The sequence below is a fragment of the Amblyomma mixtum genome, chromosome 3 (assembly GCF_055824585.1).
Source record: "Amblyomma mixtum isolate Tamu chromosome 3, ASM5582458v1, whole genome shotgun sequence".
Taxonomy (NCBI): Eukaryota; Metazoa; Arthropoda; class Arachnida; order Ixodida; family Ixodidae; genus Amblyomma; species Amblyomma mixtum.
In genome coordinates this window covers 106,294,645-106,314,176 of record NC_143014.1, presented here as the reverse complement: position 1 = coordinate 106,314,176, position 19,532 = coordinate 106,294,645, and the positions used below count along the sequence as shown (strand labels likewise).

General features: G+C 45.2%; 1 protein-coding gene across 4 annotated transcripts in view; it reads left to right on the top strand.

Moving 5' to 3' along the window:
• csul (protein arginine N-methyltransferase 5) overlaps positions 1-14,155 on the top strand; it is a 91,862-nt gene extending 77,707 nt beyond the window's left edge. For 3 of the 4 annotated variants that reach the window (XM_089580550.1, XM_089580546.1, XM_089580545.1), the window contains one exon: positions 13,933-14,155. In XM_089580550.1, the coding sequence (XP_089436676.1) occupies positions 13,933-14,085 (153 nt within the window). In that variant the 3' untranslated portion in view covers positions 14,086-14,155. The remainder of the gene's footprint in view (positions 1-13,932) is intronic. The other variant, XR_016290563.1, reaches the window with a different exon arrangement.
• Positions 14,156-19,532: the final 5,377 nt, after the last annotated feature.

The window sequence follows — 19,532 nt, the reverse complement described above, 5'->3', positions numbered from 1 at the left end:
CCAGGCTGCATGGTTTGCTTCTAGCTCGTACAGTGGAACCCTTACAGCTTCCCTGAAGCTCAAATGGCAGTTAAAGAGAAGGACTGGGGGTCTTCTTACCTTCCAACAACTTTTGGTCTTTAGGAAAGCCACAAGGGCTCAACTATACAAGCTAGAAGCAAACCATGAAGCCTAGTTACTTTTCACAAAGACGGTACATGACAATGAAGACTCGCGTCTGATAAGCCTGTCCGGCATGATTCTAGCCTTCAAAGAACCTTACGAGCCACGTATCAATGAGCTGAAGCCCAAACTTGATGGTCTTGTAGAAAGAGAATGAATGTGAGGACTTTATTCACAACGAACCCGACTCAGGTAGTGTAACCGATTGTATAATTTATTATGTGACCGGGTTTCTATACAGGAAACTGCTGAAATGCACCGATTGCTCAGCGTGCAAAACTGGGCTAACGGCTTCTGCAAACGTGACCAGGCCTGAAGCAGCCTTAGCTTTGCAGAAAACACGAGGCGGGCTGCTACATGCAAATGTTGCCATATTTTCTCTCTTAAATGAAATAGAGAAACAGTTTCAGAAACATGCTTCTGATAAGAATGTCTACGACATAACTGTCTACTACATTCTAGACAATCATAAGATGTAATTTCCATGCAGTGAGCATAAAGTCGACATAATGGCACAAGTCGTGCATTATTACGTAGCACTACGCATGCGTCAGTATTGCAAGCAGCTGAAAAATAATGCTGAAAACAAAACACGAAAGCTGCGCAAGCTATCGAAGCTAGTTTAAAACTGTTTTATCCTCATTGAAATTTTGAAGTATTCTCTTTTCGTTGCATTGTCACAGAGTGAAGTACCGCCCGCAGGGCCTGTTTGTTGTCATAACTGCGTAATGAATTGGTGCGTTTCATTGCTTGTGTTTTCAGAGAATAAATTGAAGTGCGTTCTATATGCCTTTTAAATTCTTGCAGCTGCTTCCCTCTTTTTAACCCGAGCTCTACAAACACCTACCTGTAGTGAAAAGCCGTTTGTGCGCTATAGAAAAAATATACACACATGCTACTTGTCAGTACTTTTGTGGGCGGCAGTATTACATCCAATACCTCTGGTTCTAAATTCTGTAAGAATGATGACCTGTTACCAAGCTATGTACATCAGTGTCTAGCTGTTCTACACACACACAAGGAAAGCAAAAGTGGCGATCGAAATAGCGGATGTTGGTAGACATGGCTAGCTGTGATATAATTGTTGCAGCTTGATTGGGCTTTTTTATCTACACAGTAACAGGCCATGTTAGGCATTCGTTGCCTGAGGAAAAGCAGACCACACACCAAAAATTATCGCAGTTTCAGATGCCATCGCATCTTTAAAGTAACATCAGGTCATAACCTGGAAGTCTAGCTGACCAGCCTCGCTGAAAAGTATCATTAAAATAAAATAAGTTCATTTCGCACAGGTGACGCATCACCGACAACGCTAGAATTGTTGATAGCACGCGTCAATATTTCTTACACCGTGGCACGCGTCACGGCGCACATTGGAAAGCCTCCTGTACAGTAGCGCCATCTCACGGTGAAGCGTCGAAGTTGGTAAAAGATTTCCGCGGCCGCGAAGGCGCTATTACTACACCTGAAACATTTCTTACACCGTGGCCACATGCACAAGTATTTTCCGCTCATAGCCCTGCTTAAGCATGGGTACTGGATTTGTGACCATCCATTCTCCGCCAACAGAGTGTTCAGAGCACACACGAGACGTGGCTGATGGGACCAAATCCCTTCTGTTGTTGCTTGCAATCCAGAGAGTCTGCTTCTCTTCATCCGGTGGAAAGAGGTGCATATAAAACAGCTGCACCCATACATGTGGCACTACTGTCTATGCAGTTCACATGGCTATTTTTTTTACGCTTCCGGTAGTTGTTACTGCAGCCAACAGAAATGTAGGGCTAGCCTGATGGCCTTGAGTCTCGATTCATGGCAATATTGAAATACAAAATGCTTTCCGACTACTTTGTCATGCAAAAAGCTACGTAGCACATATGTATTCTGCGTACCATGCCTTGGCCCGCCATCTACCTGCGCATATCAGAGAGGAGGATTTCCTCCTCGCTGCGAAAATGGTATATAGTGTTGAGGCACATTTTTACAAGTGCTTGAAAACAAGAAGTTCAACATTTTATGACATATGTAAAGCCAGGCAACTACAGTAAAAGCTCCTTCATTCGAACTTTAGAGGACCAGAAGAAATGCTTGAATTATCCAAAAGTTTGAATTATCAAATGACCCTGAAAAAACTGTCAACTGCTTGCATCGCGGTAAATTATTATTTTTTTTTTATTTCAATACCCTAAAGGCCCAATGCGGGCATTACATAAAGGGGGATTCATTAAAGAAAACAACAAATTACAACACAGGATACAAATGGCTGAAAAAGAAGTAAACAAGTTAAGAAGGCAGGTACAAGTTAATAAGAGAAAGGAAAAAAAAAGGCTAGGAACTGGTATTTGAAAAATGCACATGTAGCAAACCCCGCAAAAAAAAAAATCAAGAAAAATCCCGCCTTCGAAAGTTACTAAACACAGCATCTAACATTTTGCGAAACGTTATGGCCGACGCACACACACTGGAGCAACAAAAAGAAAAAAAAGAGAAGTGAATCACATAGTGATAGGAAAGACTCTGCAAAGGGTGCCTGCTTTTGAGATAAGAACGCCGCAGCAGTCACTATTTCTCGCGTTTCCATCAATGCTTTATTGTGGGCATACAGTTGGGAGCGTCAAAGCAGAATTGCCCTAAAATCATAAAGGCCTCCACGGCATCTTTCATGGTGAGACGTGGTGAAGCTCCACTGCTAATGCATCACACCCCTCACAAGTGGCATCATTGCATGTGAGGATTCACCGCATGCACTGCGATCAGGACGTGTTGAGCGTGCAGTTTTGGTGGACTGGAAGAACGAAACCACGTGGACGGAAGCGAAGGTAACGCTCAGTGGTGCTGAAGCGAAGCGGGACGAAGAAAACAAGGGGGTTGGACGAAAACATCAGAGACGTACCAATCAATGTCCGAAAGGTCTGTTGGCTGGCTGATGCTGGCTGGCTGAAGCTGGCTGGTCGAGCCGCAGTCAGTGGGGGCTGGTGCGAAGATCATAAATGTGAAACTGAAACTAAGCAGTCATCATCACATCTGCCATTACGCGCCATTGTCAGAGGTGCGCGGTCCGCTAGCGGCTCTGCAGCATAGAATTTAGGTTTTGAGTAGGGCTATTTCGATCTCTTGCCGCGTCGGTCATATGTGGGCACGGCCTTTCTTCGGGAGCCCGTTCGAATTAACCGGTGTTAGACCCATAGCGTTCGAATCGATGAGCGTACGACGCCATGGACTTGATTAGGTGTTGACCGGGACCGAGCCAGCAGTTCGAATTAAAGAGCTTTTACTGTATAAGCAAATACTGAACAAACCAGTATTGGGGCACTTACTTTTTTTTATGTTGTGCTTCTAAACATTTAGAAAGTGCTTGCCCTACACAGTGGCAGTTGTGTTGTCAACGCTTCTAGGAGTGATGTTTGGATTTGGGGCTGTGTCTTGACAGGTATGAAGCAGCAACATGTCAGGCTTGCAAGAGAGACTGAGGAGGCTTTTTCTTCTTTTTTTTTTTTCGGATATATGCACGCAGAAAACGAAAACTGTTAGCAGGACAAAAAATGAAATCCTTGGTTGCCTAATATAAGGGGGTTCTTGCTTGAGCGAGCAATTTTTAGGCGTCATCAATGGCACATTGTCGTCCAAACTTATATTTTCCATACATTCCTCTTTTTGGAGGAATTTTGTTTATGAGGTTATTGTTAATATCCCATGTTGCTGTGAATGTCACTGCCTCCCACCCTTGCAATGTCCTTAGAAGAGAGCCTCTAGCGATTCACTGAATGAATAAATTTTAAAAAGTTATAGATGATCAGTGCGATTGATGCAGCAGAGTATACGCAATAGCATTAGCGTTCCCCCCTGGACGGAACAGCTGCTGCCGCTGACAGGTTTAGACTGTGCGAGTGGGTGGCGTGATCCAGTCCGTCGGTCATCGTGTGAGTGAACAGGTTGCCAGTGTCCTTCAAGAGAAAGCTGCGTTACAGTTTGCATTCTGCCAGTAGTCACCTATGGGGCAAAAACTTGTGAAGGCTGACGAAAAAGCTTGGAATTGTTAAATTTAGGCCAGCATTGCATACCATAGTATGCTATGCTGTTCTAAATTTCTGAAAGGAAAATGATAGGAGTAATCTTGAGGGACAGAAAGAGAGCAGTATGGGTGAAAGAATAATCTCAAGTTTCTGATATCCTGACAGAAATCAAGAGGAAAAAATGACTAGGTCAGAAACCGCGGCTTGTTGGGGTAACAGAGTAGATTCCAAGGGAAGGAAAATGTGGCTGGGAACCGCTGCAAGTTGGTTGGAGAGGTAAGATCAGAAAGGTTACTGTGGTAGGTGCGGCCACAGCTGGTGCTGGACAGGAGTTATTGGAGGGAATTGAGATTTTTGTCCTACCATGGACGTAATCTGGCTGATAATGATGACTAATTCAGTTAGCATCAATTACAACACTCCTTCTTGTTCTGGTGAGTACAAGCAGCATTGAATGCACACAACTGCTCAAGACAGTGATACCCCCTCCTTATGGGACATTTTTATTTGTTTATTTTTTGTACCCCCAGGGTCATAGGCATTTGAAAGGGATTTGGTTACAGGCATAAAAGGAAACACAACAAAGAAAAAATACGGAATGGGGCTATTGTTATCAAAGCAGTTAGCTGTGTCTACTGATACAATGCTAGCTTTAACTTCAACTTTCACCAAGTGAGAGTTGAAGTGTCATGCACACCATGGTACTTGTACGAATGCACAGACTGTTACTAAAGAATAAGAGGGGGTATTATTGCAAGCTCCGGATACGTGAAAGGATTTTCATTTGTTGATGTTAAGTTCCATTACCGATGTTTTACTCCGCGAAGAAGTAGCATTCCGGTCTGATTGAAGGATAGTTAGGTCATCGCTGCATGTTATTTCCCGAAAAACTACACAATCATCAGCAAATCGTTGATATAAATTAGAAAAAAAAGAGGACCAAGGGCTTGGGGAACGCCAGAATAAACATGAGAGTCCAGATTATTAGCTGCCATGGAACTGTGAATGGTTAATGAGAAAATATTCGATCCAACTAAGAGGTTTGGGGTGCATGTTCATGAGGCGTAATTTGTAAAGTATTTATTCTACAAATTTAACAAACTCGCTTAATGAACCCATTTTTTTTTTCCTGAAAAGTTGACATCGATTTGGGAGCAAAGCTCATCAAATAGTCGAACTTTCATATCTGTCTGTCCATCCGTCCATTATAAACAAAAAAGTGCATGGTCGACAAGTTGCCCTATGTTTTTGTTGCTGATGTTTGCTTCAAAAGGTGTTTGCGTATCCTGGCTCGATCCGATGATTTTGTAATACCCTAGTCTACAGCGCTGGTCAGTTGCAGCGAGATAACGCGAACATGCTGAACACTGGCCCTGAAGTTGAGGTGTGTTTTTTTTTTATGGGAGGTTAAAAATAAAAATGTTATTTTTCAATGACAAAAGTTGGTGGGTGAGTTCATTATACAAGTGGGCTCATTACTCGAGTAAATACGGTAGTCATGGCTTTCTTCAGCTTCACACCTAGTGTCGTTCTCCTTGCACGCTCACGTCACATGATCGCGTAAATATCTAGTGAGTCGGTTCATGCGTGTGCTTGGATCGTTGAAGGCTAAAGAAAGCAATCCATGCCGTAAGTAGTTGAAAGATTTAATTTGTTCAATACTGAACATAGTATGAAAGGAACGCAGTTTGAAAGTAATATTTGGGTTTATTGCTAACTGAATTGTGGTTTCGTTTCAAAAATTTATTGTTAAGGCGGAAGCCTTTAATGCCTCATCGTTGTAAGCAGGAGTTGTCGACAGAAATGTCACGCTTTTCAATTGGTCGAAACGGTCGTGACGTCACAGTGCGCGAATTTCAAACGGGCCCAATTGTACTTTGGCTATAGAACCACGCAATTAATTGAAGCGATCGTATAGTGATGCTCCAAGTAAGTGGGACTGAGCTGAGTTAATTGCTTAATTACCCAATCACCCTAATTAACTTTCCTAGTCAGGCCATATAAATAAATAAAGCCAAGTAGGAAATTGGTCGAGCTCGGGAATCGAACCTCGGTCTCCGGAGTGCGAGACGAGCACGCTACCACTCTGCCATGCCAGCTCGACGGTTTGGAATGAACAAAGGCGCGTCTAGTAAATACGGTGTCTTCGTTCATTCCCATCTTCCTCCCTTCCCGTTACAGCGAGGTTCAGGTGTCCACCAAGATATGAGAGACAGATACATTTCCTTTCCTCAAAAACCAATTTACCGACGAGCAAGGCGTACAACCGAACGGGCGATGGCGTTCAATGGACTCCCTGGCAGCGTTGCAAGACGCTGTCGCGTTCCGCTCTCAGAGGCGAAGCTTAACACCTTAAAGGGACACTGAGGAGAGCACTATTAATATATTTTTTATAGCAAAATCCGATAGTTCGGCATGTCATGGCTTTGTTGCCACTTGGCCGGCAGCGAAAAATGCATTTATTTCTAAGAAATTTGGATTCGAAGTTGAAAAGGTTTTTCCCGCCGCTGTGATTCAAACTTGGGATTCGGCTATGACGACAGAGGACTAAGTGACGTGAAACATGACGTGACATGACGTAACGCAGACTCCGTGATTTCTGCCGGCCGGCAGTGCGGCCTAGCAGCAGCCGAAAAGAAAGCTACCGCCGGCCGCACGTTGAAGGCATCTATCGGCTATTGCGGCCGTCGCTACAGTCGCTTCGCTTACGTTTGCACCGGCGTTTTGCGAGCGTTACGATGGATCTCGTTCTCGAAGTCGTCAACGAAGTTCTCGCAAATCGACACCTTTAGCATACCGTGTACCTTGATACCGCTAGCGGAATACCGGGAGCCTGCCTAACGCCGGCGAGCAGGCGCTGATTGGTCCCGATGCTTCAGGCGAGCGCGTAGCTGCCCGACACGTGGCGCCATCTGGCGACGTCAAGGAGATTTGCGCATGCATTGGCTGCGCCTCAGTGATTTGTGCTTCTCGTGTCCTAGCGTTGCTAGAACCATTGGTTCTAGCAACACTGTTTTGTTATATGACGTCATGACGCTTGTACTTGCGAGTTTGGCCTGTGGCGGCGATACCTGTATTTTGGTTCTTGCTCTTTTCTACGTTACAAGAGCTTTGTTGTCAGTATGAGTGGCGTTTTTGTAATCAGGAGCTGGTATTCTGTCGATACAAGCCAACTTCAATTTCTCCTCAGTGTCCCTTTAAGGGGGGAGGCTACCCTTGAGCATCAACTCTTGAGATATCTGGATGAAATTTTCAGGGTAAGCTTGTAGCACAAACACTTGAAGAACTACCAAGTTTCATGGAGCTGTGCCCACTGGTTCTCAAGTTACACAAGTATATCAAGGTGGTTTACATGGGTTCCTTGGGACATGCCTGGAGAATTTGCAAAATGTGCTGGCACTTTGAAATTCAGCATAGTCATTCCTGGATAGGTACCCCAGGGCAAGACAAGACCCTTTTTCTAAATTTCTTTGCAGAAAAATTTTAGCACAGCCCTGAATGTAGTGTTACTTATTAGACCTGCATTAACCAAATTTTAATTGTTTATTACAAATTCCAGAGACAATATCTTAAAAAAACGGGCTTGTCTTGCCCTCAGAAATTTATTGAGGTATGTTATAAAAGAAACCACATGAAATTCTGATAAGTGGTTCCCAAGATATGGCTTTCACTAGCAGCCACACCAGGCAAAATACTGATTCTGAGAAAATGGCCTTAGAAGATTGAGAGAACACTAACTTTTTGTTTCTTGAGATATCTTGATGAAATTTTCAGGGTAGGCTCACAGCATGAGCAAATGAAGAATTACCAAGTTTCCTAGAGTTGTGCCCGCTAGTTCTGAAGTTACAGGAGTATATCGAGGTGGTTTACATAGGTTCTTTGGGACAGGCCAGGAGAATTTGCAGAATGTGTTGGCGCTATGAAGTTAATTTATGATAATTCCTGAATAGGCCCCTCAGGCAACAACAAGGCCCTTCGAAATTTCTTTGGTAAAAAATTTTAGCACAGCACTGAATTTAATTACTACTTAGACATGCACTAATTAACCAAACTTTATTTATCAACAATTCCAAACACAATATCTTCAATAAATGGGCTTTTCTTGCCCCCCAAAATTTATTTATGTATAGGATAAAAAGAAGACCACACAGAAATCCGATGTGTGGTTTGTGAGATATGCTGGGATGAGCAGCCATACAAGGAAAAAAATAAATAATTCAGAGAAAATGGCCCTCGAAAGTTGAGACATTTCCAGGTCTAAAATGATCCTGCTGAATAGCTGGAGCTGTCTCCGTGCTTTCTTTTTTTTTGCCGCCTCTGAGTTGTCACTTCATTCGGTTCCTCAGCCTTGCCCATGCGCAGGGCATCTTTCTCCGCCGCTGACTGACCCGTACTACATATCTAGGACGCTGGAAGCGTCGATGCAGTCGTCGGCAGCGCGCGTCGCCATTCGGATGGACCTCGTAGAATTCGTCCGTGCATCAAACGCGTGTCGCGTCTTGAATTTCGTCGTAGGCATCGTGACCGACCGCGAAACGATCAACAAGCTGCACGACACTGTTCAAAGGGCACGGCCATAGATGGTGTAGACGGCAATCACAAAAATGACGAAAGGCGAACACACCGCACAAACAAGAGCGAGCAGCCGGAGCAGACGACGCGCAGAGGGCAGCCAGCGGAGACCATCGCGTCAGCGCACGCAGCAGCCAATAGCAGCCACCCGTTCCCCTGCGTTCTCGAGGAGCGCGCGCTTGGTCCAATCGTAGCCTCGGATTTCAGATGCAGGAAACTCGAAAGCAGCCGTGAGGCCCCCAATCAAAATCTAGCCACACCTCAAGCACGCTGCCGCCGTCGCCGCCGCCGGCAGCAAAGAAATGCGCAAGAATTCACGAACAAAACAAGACCAAAATGGCGGCGCTCGGTTCAGCATGGGGCGAATTGCGCACGCTCGAAGTTGGGGCATTTTCGGCGCTTGCTCGTGGCTCAGGGGCTGCCGTGGCTTGTTACATTTCTAATTTTCAATATTTTTACGGTGAATTAGACATTGATAATTACAGAAAAGGTAGTTTATAACATATATAACCGGAATATATACTTTTCCAAAAATCTACTTTTTCGCGATTTTTCGGTTTTCAAAGGTCGCGTCCCCCCTTAACCACACCCCACGTAATCACAATAATAATATCAGTGACACAAGCAGCAACACCGCGCTTAAGGCTTTCGCCTCACCGCACTTTAGGTCAACAAAGTACCCCCCTGAATTTTTCCATTTACATTTGACCTCATTTTGCATTCCTCTGTATAAGAGTAGCAAATCTGGCACTAATCCTCAAGTGCACGCATATGCGTGCTATGTCGAGGCTTTGCAGTACATACTGAAAGGATAGGTAGTGCAACAGACAGTGTCTTGTTTTCTTGAAGCTTTGCATTCTTTTTCTCTGCTACTCCGCTTCCTGGTTTCATCCATGTCTTTACTGTATCAACCTGCTGAACACGTCGGAAAAAAATTCTGAGTGTGTCCTGCAGTTTGTCTTGTAAAAGTTCCACCTTGATAGACAACCTGCTGCAGGCATAAAAAGCAAGATAGGTTGATGGATCCGAAAGTTGGGTGGAGAGATGTGATTATGAAGTTTGCTGGGAGAGTAGCTGCGGCTTGCATGGGTCACGATTACATAAATGGAGGTCTTTATAAAGGGCAGGCCTTAGCTCTTCAGCAATGGACATAGTCCGGTTGAAGATGATTACGATGAAATGGATGCAAATATTGTTTTTTACAGTAAATTAAAGCTGAAAGAAACCATGCAAATAGCAGGGTATTTCCATGCCAAATGCACCAGAGTTTGTGCTCAGCCCTCCCCAGTTTCTTCTAGAAAATAGATGGCCTTTTGACGCCCTGTCGAAAGTAATTTCCCTTAATATTTTTGGAAAAATTTCCGGTCATGTGACAGCCCTTCAAATTTTCTAGATGAGTGCAAAACCAGGTCGCAGTAAAAAAAAAATTGCAAAAATTGTTTTTATTTCTGTGATCAAAATTTCTCCTGAACAGTGTTGAAGCATTGCACTTTGGTATCAGCCAAAAATAAACTGCCAGCCGGAAAGTCATATTTTTTAGTTCTTTAGTTTAGCTCAAAAAGTACCATTTTTACAATTTTTTCAGAAAACGTATGTGACATTCGGGAGCAATATAAAATGCTTCTTTGGCTGTCTGAGACATGTACTGCTTGACAAAAATATTTGAACTCAAATAAAATGAAATAAGTTAGCAAAAAAAAATTCTAACTCTCAGAAAAGTGATTTGTCACATATTCAGCCTTAAATTCTATAGTGAGGTATTTCAGGTAAAAATACAAAATGCGGCTCATTCTATAGCTAATATAATTTTAATTATACTCAGCAATTTATATTGGAGATGCTTTTGTTTTAGGCAAAAAAAATTGAAGTTGAATGCCATCACCGCTGGCGATTAGTTTCCTGTAATGCCACTGCATTGCACAACACGGCAGTGGTGCTGCTCAGATACCTAATCTGCGATGTACTCACACATTCAGGCGTTCATGCCCTAACTGTAGCGGGCATCAGTGCTTCTCACATGCCGTGTTTACAGGAGTAGTGGCTTGTGCAGTATCAAGTGACTTGGGCATCTGGCACAGTGCATATAGGAGCGCATCCTGCCACTGGAGGTTTCGCTTCGCCTTCTCTTGTGCCTTCCCATGCTCTCATGCAGAGCCAGCAATTTTGCCAGGCTCCCGAAATATGTTACAGCAATTCTTTGCTCAATAGAGCAGATGTAATGCAGCCCTGTCCCAAATACAGAATAAGGCATTTTGCAGTACCAGTGGTGCATCCAGTGCAGTTAGGTGCCATGTACTTCTAGTGAAGGTGTTAATAATAGAATTTGCTCTATGCTGCAGGTTCAGTCGTAGTAACATACTAAAGTCGCCCCAGTTAATATGAAAGTGTTAAGTTGAACATTATGAGTCTATAGACTATCTTCAATAAGTTTATTGCAAGTTTTTTTTTGTGTGTGTGTGTGTGAAATAATAAACCCAATTTTCTGAACTGGCATACTAGTCGATGGCTACAGATATGCACGTAAGTAGCAAGACTGCTGGTTACTGCAGTGACTCTCAAGGCATGTGTACTCTCTGCTGCAGTGCATTTACTATGAGAGTCGGCATTCCGGAAAATAAACTCCTAGCTGTAAGTTGAATGATTGAGTATTTAAAAGAGGGTCAGCACAAAGGCCTATTCATGGGAGAGGGGAAGTGAGAGACAGGGCAGTGTCACGACTCAGCTTGAGACCCGCGATGATCACGGTGGCGGATTCAACAGCGGAAATTTCGAAAGGTCGTTTGACCCCACGATGACCCCACCGAAAAGGATGACTGGCTGAGAAGTGGCCGATGAAGCTCTTCCCACACTCGGCTCGGCGTCAACGACCTTCCCTTTGGTCCACGCAAGAAGCGACCGACGATGGACGGAAGACAGGGGAAGAAGGGATTCACCACGTCTGAGAGGAACCGAAACGAATCGGAGGAAGCCGGCGCAGATGCGGCCGCGGCGCCAGCATGTCTACGCCACACCTGTGTTCGATGGACACGTGCTGCTTGCAGTAATGTAGCACCGCAGTGCGAAAGAGGTGCAGACTTACGTTTCCTCCTCGCCAGTTCCCACGCGTGGACTTTGCACCAGGTGCCTCCGTGTTGTGTTGTGTTGTGCCGATCTGTGCGTCGTGTTGAATTGCCACCTGGTGAAGGGGCGGAGCCTTAGGGTATATAACCAGCGCCCTAAGTGAGAACGAACGCTCTGGGCCTTGGGTAAAAGGCTCATCCAGTCGCTCGACGTCATGAACTTTGAAACTTTCGCCTCTTCGAAAAACTCTCAATCGAGCTCTCGCTCCTTCCCAATTTAGCTACTGAACTTTACGCGTGAGCTCCTGCAGCTCTTGTTCGCGTAGTTTCTCTCGCTCAGCCCGTCTCTCACTAGACTTCGCCTCGCAAAGTTTTCGCCTTTCTTCTTTCTCCACGCGGAGGCTTTGCTGCGGAATCGTTTCACACGTCTCGCCTGCCTCCTTGTCGAGAAGAGGTACCACTTGCTGGGGACAACTGCCCGACCTCTTGCTCAACTCCATTCCTGACTTATGGAGCTCAATCTCCCGCTGCGGCATCGTTTCACACGTCTCGCCTGCCTCCTTGTTGAGAAGAGATACCACTAGCTGGGGACAGCCGCCCGACCTCTTGCTCAACTACATTTCTAACTTACTGAGCTCAGCCTTTAGTCCAGTAATTTTGCTTCACTCTCACGTTCACGCTCACATCTCTTTTCCTCTCTTTCCCGCTCTTTCTGCTGTCTGAGCTGCTCTTTTTCCTGCTCTTTTTGCTGTCTCAGCTGCTCTTTTTCCTGCTCTTTTTGCTGTCTGAGCTGCTCTTCCTTTTTTTGTTCGATGAGGCTCCACGCTTCACTGAGCTCCTCATCATCTGCCCCCAAATCAGTAATAGCCTGAATGATCACGGGTTCTTGTGCCAAACCCCTTGTATCAATCCCCAATTCCTCACACAACAGCAACAGGTCCGGCTTCTGCAATTTCTGTAGGTCCATGGTAGTTCTGAGTCTGAGCTATTTCCAAAACAACTATGCAAAAATACCAGACCTCTAGGATTTAAGCACAGGTGTCTACCAGTTCTAAATTTTAACCCTCTTTTAGAACCTGGTCCCCATCAGAGGAAAAGCCAAGCACTCACCCACACACGTGATCATGTCCCGAGACAGCTGCACTCTCGCTGGCTGACTGTTTTTGTCGCTTGTAGCTTCAGATCCCCAGCTGATCCACAGTTGTTGAGTCTTTGGATCCCAACGCTGCCAACCAGTTGTTACAACTCGGATAACAGCATCCCACTGCTGGCAACCAGTTGTTATAAGTCGCACGAGCAGTAACAGCGGTTACATTTGACAGTGCCTGCCGCATAGCATGGGCTGGGCCCAAGCATCGATCGATACTTGGTGTAGTGCATTCACGGTATGGGGTGACCTTGAGGTGCTTTTTTCTGACTTAAGGTAGCCGGGTGAGTCCCACAACCTATGCTGTGCTGATGGATGGGCGCCCATTTTACACTTTGTACACACAACTGTTGTCGCTTGGCCATGAGCCTCTTTCTCCAGGTCGTCCTTCACGCTTGCAAAAAGCTCATGGTGCGTGGCTTTCATAGGTGACTGCCATTAGACAATCACGTCTGCAGTGAAAGCCTATCCCGTGCGAGCCTTGTAGATGAAGAGATTAAGACTTGTGCTCCATGGGGAAGCCCTGGGGGGTGGGTTATCACGACTGTAAGCAGACATTTGTGAAGCACGGTCAGTGGCACTTCGATAGTTATAGTTTAGCGTCTGCTTTCATACCATGTGGAGCATTTGTTGGCATACTAAGGCTCCAGGTGTTCTTCGGTCCCACTGGTCTACTCAAGGCATCAAAGTTTCTAATCAGTTTGTATTGGCAATCAAGTTCATGACCTGGGATTCAATATGAACAATTTTTGTTGTTTTGTAATAAGTCAGCAGTGTGAGAAAGTCACGAGAGCTTGCAGATAATTCTTTGTACAATTTGATATTATTTAATGCAGTGCTTTTAATTGTGTGGTAGCTGTACTTCAGTGTTGGTTGTTTGATTGCATGATTTCTAATATATTTTGCCTGCACACTCTTGGACAGTGGCATTTCTGCTGGAATTCTGTGGCATTTTTTACCACAGTTGTCTTTCTGTCAACAGGAACCGCTCCGTCTTAACAAGGGCTCAACACTGGAGGTGCATTTTTGGCGATGTGTCACTCAACGAAAAGTTTGGTACGAGTGGCTTGTGGTAAAGCCAGAAGTCGGAACTATTCACAATCCGTGTGGCCGCTCATATACCATAGGACTGTGATTACTTGGAGCTGCTGTGCATGCATTGGTTTTGTTTTTAAATAAATTGCAAGACTGCAATCCTCCATGTATAGCGGTATCGATTTTCTTTTTTTCTTATTGCAGAATCTGTGCATTTTGCATGTTCTTTGTTTTTGCAATGTTATGCATTATTAAAACTTTAATAAACATATAAATTCTTATTAGTGTGTTGTGTGAATTTCAATGCACAAAATTTAATAACTGTACTGCCGTGAACACGATGTCTTATTTTTATTTTATTTATTTATTTTCAATACTGCAGGCCCCTTTGCGGGGCCCTAGCAGGTGGGCATACACAACAGTTACACTGAGGCAAGAACTACATCACACAACACAAGGAAATTTCAAAATGCGGCAAGAACACATGCAAAGATAAATCTGGTAGAACAGTGGTTCATTTGTCTACCTGCGGACAAACTATGTACAATCAGCTCCAGACAAGGTTACCATATGAAGTGATCAAACACGGCTAACAGTGAACAACATGCACGTAGAAGCGAAAACAAAAAATGAAAGAAAAAACCTTGGCGCTCAATACAAGATATGTATATGATGGAAACAATAATAATGCTGAATGATAGCGGACAATCGAACCCAGGAAGACAAACTATGACTACGCAAGGGGTGATGCACTTATTTCAAGGGATGTGCAAATATTAAAATGTTCAAATACGAATTGAATACAAATATTATGAAAAAATTGCCTTTGGATGTTGAATAACTTTTCAGTATAAAAAAAATTTCAGAAAAATATGAAGGGGCAAATGTTTTTTTTTTTTTTTTTTCAAAATTGAGGATGGTCTTTGGAAAAAAAAATGATGGGTACAGAAATGAATACTCTTTGATTAGACAGTGGAACAGTATGTAACCTGTAATGTGGTCATGCAAAATAAGTAAAAAAAAATGAAATCCATGAATTGACACACTGCTGGAAACTAAAAGGGACCGGACCGGAAGAAATGTCCGCAGTATCCGAAGGTCGAGTTATGAAATGCTCCTCCATGCCTTCGAAAAAAAACTGCCAAAAATGTGATGAAGCCTTGTGAGGAGGCTGCTTTGAAAAAGAGCAGGCACTCTGCACAGTTTCTGCGTTCTTAAGGCCCAATGAGGACGTAAGTGAGGGGAACGCACATTGGCATGGGACAGCAAAACTGCTTCTAAAAAGAAAGAGGAATTACCTATGAAGTGACAGTCTGCGTCTGAAAGTAGTACGCAGTTGGTTCGGATGGCTGGCAAATGCACGGCCGACAGTCTCCGTTGTCTTGAGCGGGTGGCGAAGCTCAGAAACAAAAACTACGCGGGTTGTGAAGGCTACCGGACAAGTGCAATGGATGTGGACATTAAGTATGTAACACATTATGGAAGGATCAAACTAAAAATCGCATGATTGTTCGAAGCTTGTGGTCGGCCATCTTGTTCTCATCATATTTGTGGGAAAGCTCACTTGCGGAATTGGCGCATGAGTTCCAAGCCTAGAAGCGTCCAAATGTGACCGGCCCAGGCGGAAAATGTTCAAGAAAGCGTAGAGGATGTCTGAGTGTTTTCCTGGTATTTTATATTTGATCTTCGCATAATTTGTGCAGATACTGCAGTTTTGCCACAGTTAGATTCATGACAGTCGGCAGTACTCGATCGGTGCCGAATATTCGCAAATTCTTGAATCGGATATGAATCGAATAACAGCATATCGATTTGTATTTGAATGATCGCGTGCTAATTATTTAAGCATCAAATGCTTCCCATTGATGCGCCTCGGTAACTTGGTGCCAGAACGGAGGAAAACGCGGAGGCGAACCTAAATGATTTTGGCGAAACTTTCAGTTAGCCTGTTCCTACGTGCCGCTGGAGCAGCGCATGTGTCACTGTCCTAAATTACCGCATGCCTTTCCTGCCATGCATTTCATGCTTACATCTACTCTCGACTTTGTGAATTTTTTTCTTTTCCTACTGTGGAGCGGTAGTTTTAATTTTCTCCTTTTGCACATGTAAGGCAGGGTGTATGACGGCAGTGCTGTAGTTAATGGCTGTGGCATTCCTCAACAGTATGGTTAAGTGGGTTACACAAGGGCAATTTTCTCAGTGAACCTTTTTCCAGTAGTGCGTCTTTCTAGCGGCCGCCAGACGAAGACGTTTGCCTGGTCAGATCGGCAAAGCTTCCTTGCATCATTTCTGTGAAAATTCCTTTTCAAATGGATGCCGCCGCGGCAGCTTGATCAGTAGTTATGGAGTTCGGCTGCTAATTCGAAAGACGTGGGTTCGATCCCAGCCGCGGTGGTCAAATTTCGATGGAGGTGAAATTCTAGAGGCCCGTGTACTGTGCGATGTCAGTGCATGTTAAAGAACCCCAGATGGTAGAATTCCGGAGCCCTTCACTGCGGCGTCTGTCATAGCCTGAGTCGCTTTGGGACGTTAAATCCCATAAACCAAACCTTTATAATGGTGCGATGGGCTTATTTTGCGGACTGTAAAAAGCAGCGTTGGCTTCGCCTAACCAGAGCAGATAAGGGTGAGTGATCATCTGTGAACACACATTCTGCGCTGCATTTGATTTTTTAAATCTGTGACTAAAGGAAGCTGACGAACATGACTGCGTCCGAGTCTTCTTTCTTGGAGCAGGTGCGTGTGGGGGCCATGTGTGCTTCTGCGAGGACCTAGAAGATGCTAACATTCTACCTAATTATATTGTCCCGCATTTCGTCATTTTCTTTACTGAGGAAACATCGTTCGTGGATGAACACGTGAAGCAGAGCAAACATGGCGGACGAGGAGGCTTGGCACATGCGCAGGACGTTGCTGGAAAAATGCCCATTCTGTCCTGTCGTGTGATATAATGTATTCAAAAGGGATGTGCCTCAGTAAGCTCAGTGGTCATGGCATTCTGCTCGAGCACAAGTGAGTAGGTGCACTTCTGGCAACCTCCTTAACTGCATCTGGGCGAGTTTCCCGGAAATGCCCATTCCTAGCCCACACTTCACTTGGGGCATGATTGTGGCTCAGGTCCACCCGAGTAACACTTCCTCTGGCCAGCGGGAGAATATAGGAGTTTGCGGTTATGACATGTACTGTGTGTATGGATGCTATTTACGTACCGTAGAGAAAGTCCCACATGTAGCTATAAAACACGTGTAGTGAAATCGACAGCAATGGTCTTGTAGCCTGGGAATTGCTTTAGCGAACTAAATTCCCTGGGTTCCGCGGGCTGTTCCGCGTGCAACCACACTGGTCGTCCCCCCTGGATTCACACGATGGACCATTGGCCCGCGGACCAGGCGTCACGTGACGTCTACTTCCGCTCCCCAGGGTTCACGCCTGGCTCGCGATAGCGGTGAAAGACCATGGACACGCCTAAACCACTAATCGCCGCCTGAAAAGTTGGAGGAGTGATGATCCAGAGCAATGCGTGCAGACTTTCTGCAAACCCGCGGGCCAGGCTGAAGGTGGATTCACATATGACGGACCAATCGCCTGTGGTCGAGGCATCATGTCGCCCCAGTTCCGCTCCATGACGCCTACGCCTGGCCCGCGTTCGGCGAAAGGCTGCGCGCATGTCTAATCTGCATTATTGCCACTCCTCCGCATTTGCAGGTGGCGATAAGCGGATTAGGCATGCCCACGATCTTTTGCCACTCTGTTTTCATCAGTATTGCCAGCCAGGCCTTAACCTTGTGGAGCGGAAGTGGGACGTCAGGTGACACTTTGTCTTGGGCATGGAGGAAGGAAAGAACTCGGAAGAGGTGGTTACTTAACATTTTTTGAAGCCGCTTCCCACTTGCTCCCCCCATACTTGGCCGCCATCTCGGTGCGCATGCGCAGCAGGCATTGCAGCAGACGACGCTGCTGCGCCATTGGCCAAAGACTAGTGGTCCTTGCGAAAGCGCGTGACTTCCGGCACACCTTTTGGCGTGCAGCTCGAATAGCGAGGGCCTCTCCCGAGTTTTCCTTCCTCCACACAGTGCACAGTGTTTTCCTCCATGTTTGCGGGCTACGGTCTTTCGCCATGCTATGTACGTGGCCCGCATGGACCGTTTTTCCGGGCGATTCAAGCGTGTCGGCGGCGCCGGGGCCAAGTTTTGCCTCAACCGAGTCCATTTGTGCTGAAACAAACAAACAAACAAAAAGCTGCCACCGGAGTGGCAGATGGTCGCTACCCAGTAGCATCACTAAATATGCGAAAAACACCGCGCGACTCGAAGTGGCGTGGTTTTTTCCGCATATTTAGTGACGCTGTTACTGTCCGATGACGTCGAACTAAACCTCGGTCCTGGCTCAAATAGCAACCCCTTATCCATTGAAACTCGCATGCAACAGCTAGAAGAAAGTTTTGAAGCAATCCACTCTGTAGTTGATCACCTCAAGGTCACTCTAGCCTTGCATGAAAAACAAATAGCCTCTTTAAGTAATCATCTAGAGGAACTTGAATCATCAGACCATCATTCGAACCCTGGCAAACCCTCAAACGAAACAGACAAAATACACCGCAAAATCGCTGTCTTGAAAGCTGCAAACATTGACACCAAGAACCGAATGCGCCGCAACAACTTGCTTTTTTTAGGCCTCGATGACACAAACAACGAATCATGGGCAGAATCGGAGAAAAAAATTGTGACCCTGTGTGCTGATCACCTCGATCTTCATCTCGACAGCAACAGCATTGAACATGCTCACCGAATTGGAAACCACTCCGACGACAAGAAACGCCCCATCGTTGTAAAATTTGCACAGCTCAAAACCAAAGAGAACATACTGTCCTGCGGGCGAAAACTTAAGGGGACAAACTACACCATCAGAGAAGACATTGAATTTCCTACTTGCCAAGCACGTTCAAAGCTACTTCAGTTCATCCGGCCACAAAAGTGCGCGTTTAAACTTGCTTTTGACAAGCTTTATGTTGGCAATAAATGTTATTTTTACGACCCTGCCACTGCTAGTGTATTGGAAGCCCCTAACTCAGCAGCTAGCGCGCGATGTAACACAGGACCACCCACCGAGAGCGCGTCAGGAACCACGGCATGACCCACTAAAAAACAGGTGCTATCATCCATACTCATCCGGCGTCCTTTGCTATGCCTTGATCTGAATATTGCATTCACGAATATCCGGAGCGTCATCCCAAAACGTGACGCACTTGAGAGCTTCATTACTGATATCGACGCTGATACTGTGCTCCTAACGGAAACCTGGCTGAACGAGGATATCAGAGACAGCGAAATCTTTTCCCCTAATCTTCACTACACAATATACCGGCACAATAGGAAAAACAGAAAAGGTGGTGGCTTCTTCATAGCTATTAAGAACATGTTATCATCGTCTCAAAACAGCACCGACGACACCCTCGAACTCGTGTGGGTATGCTTGAATGACAAAGCAAGGAAAATTGTTCTCGGCATTTGCTACAGGCCACCGGATAGCAACTCATCCTTCTGTGAC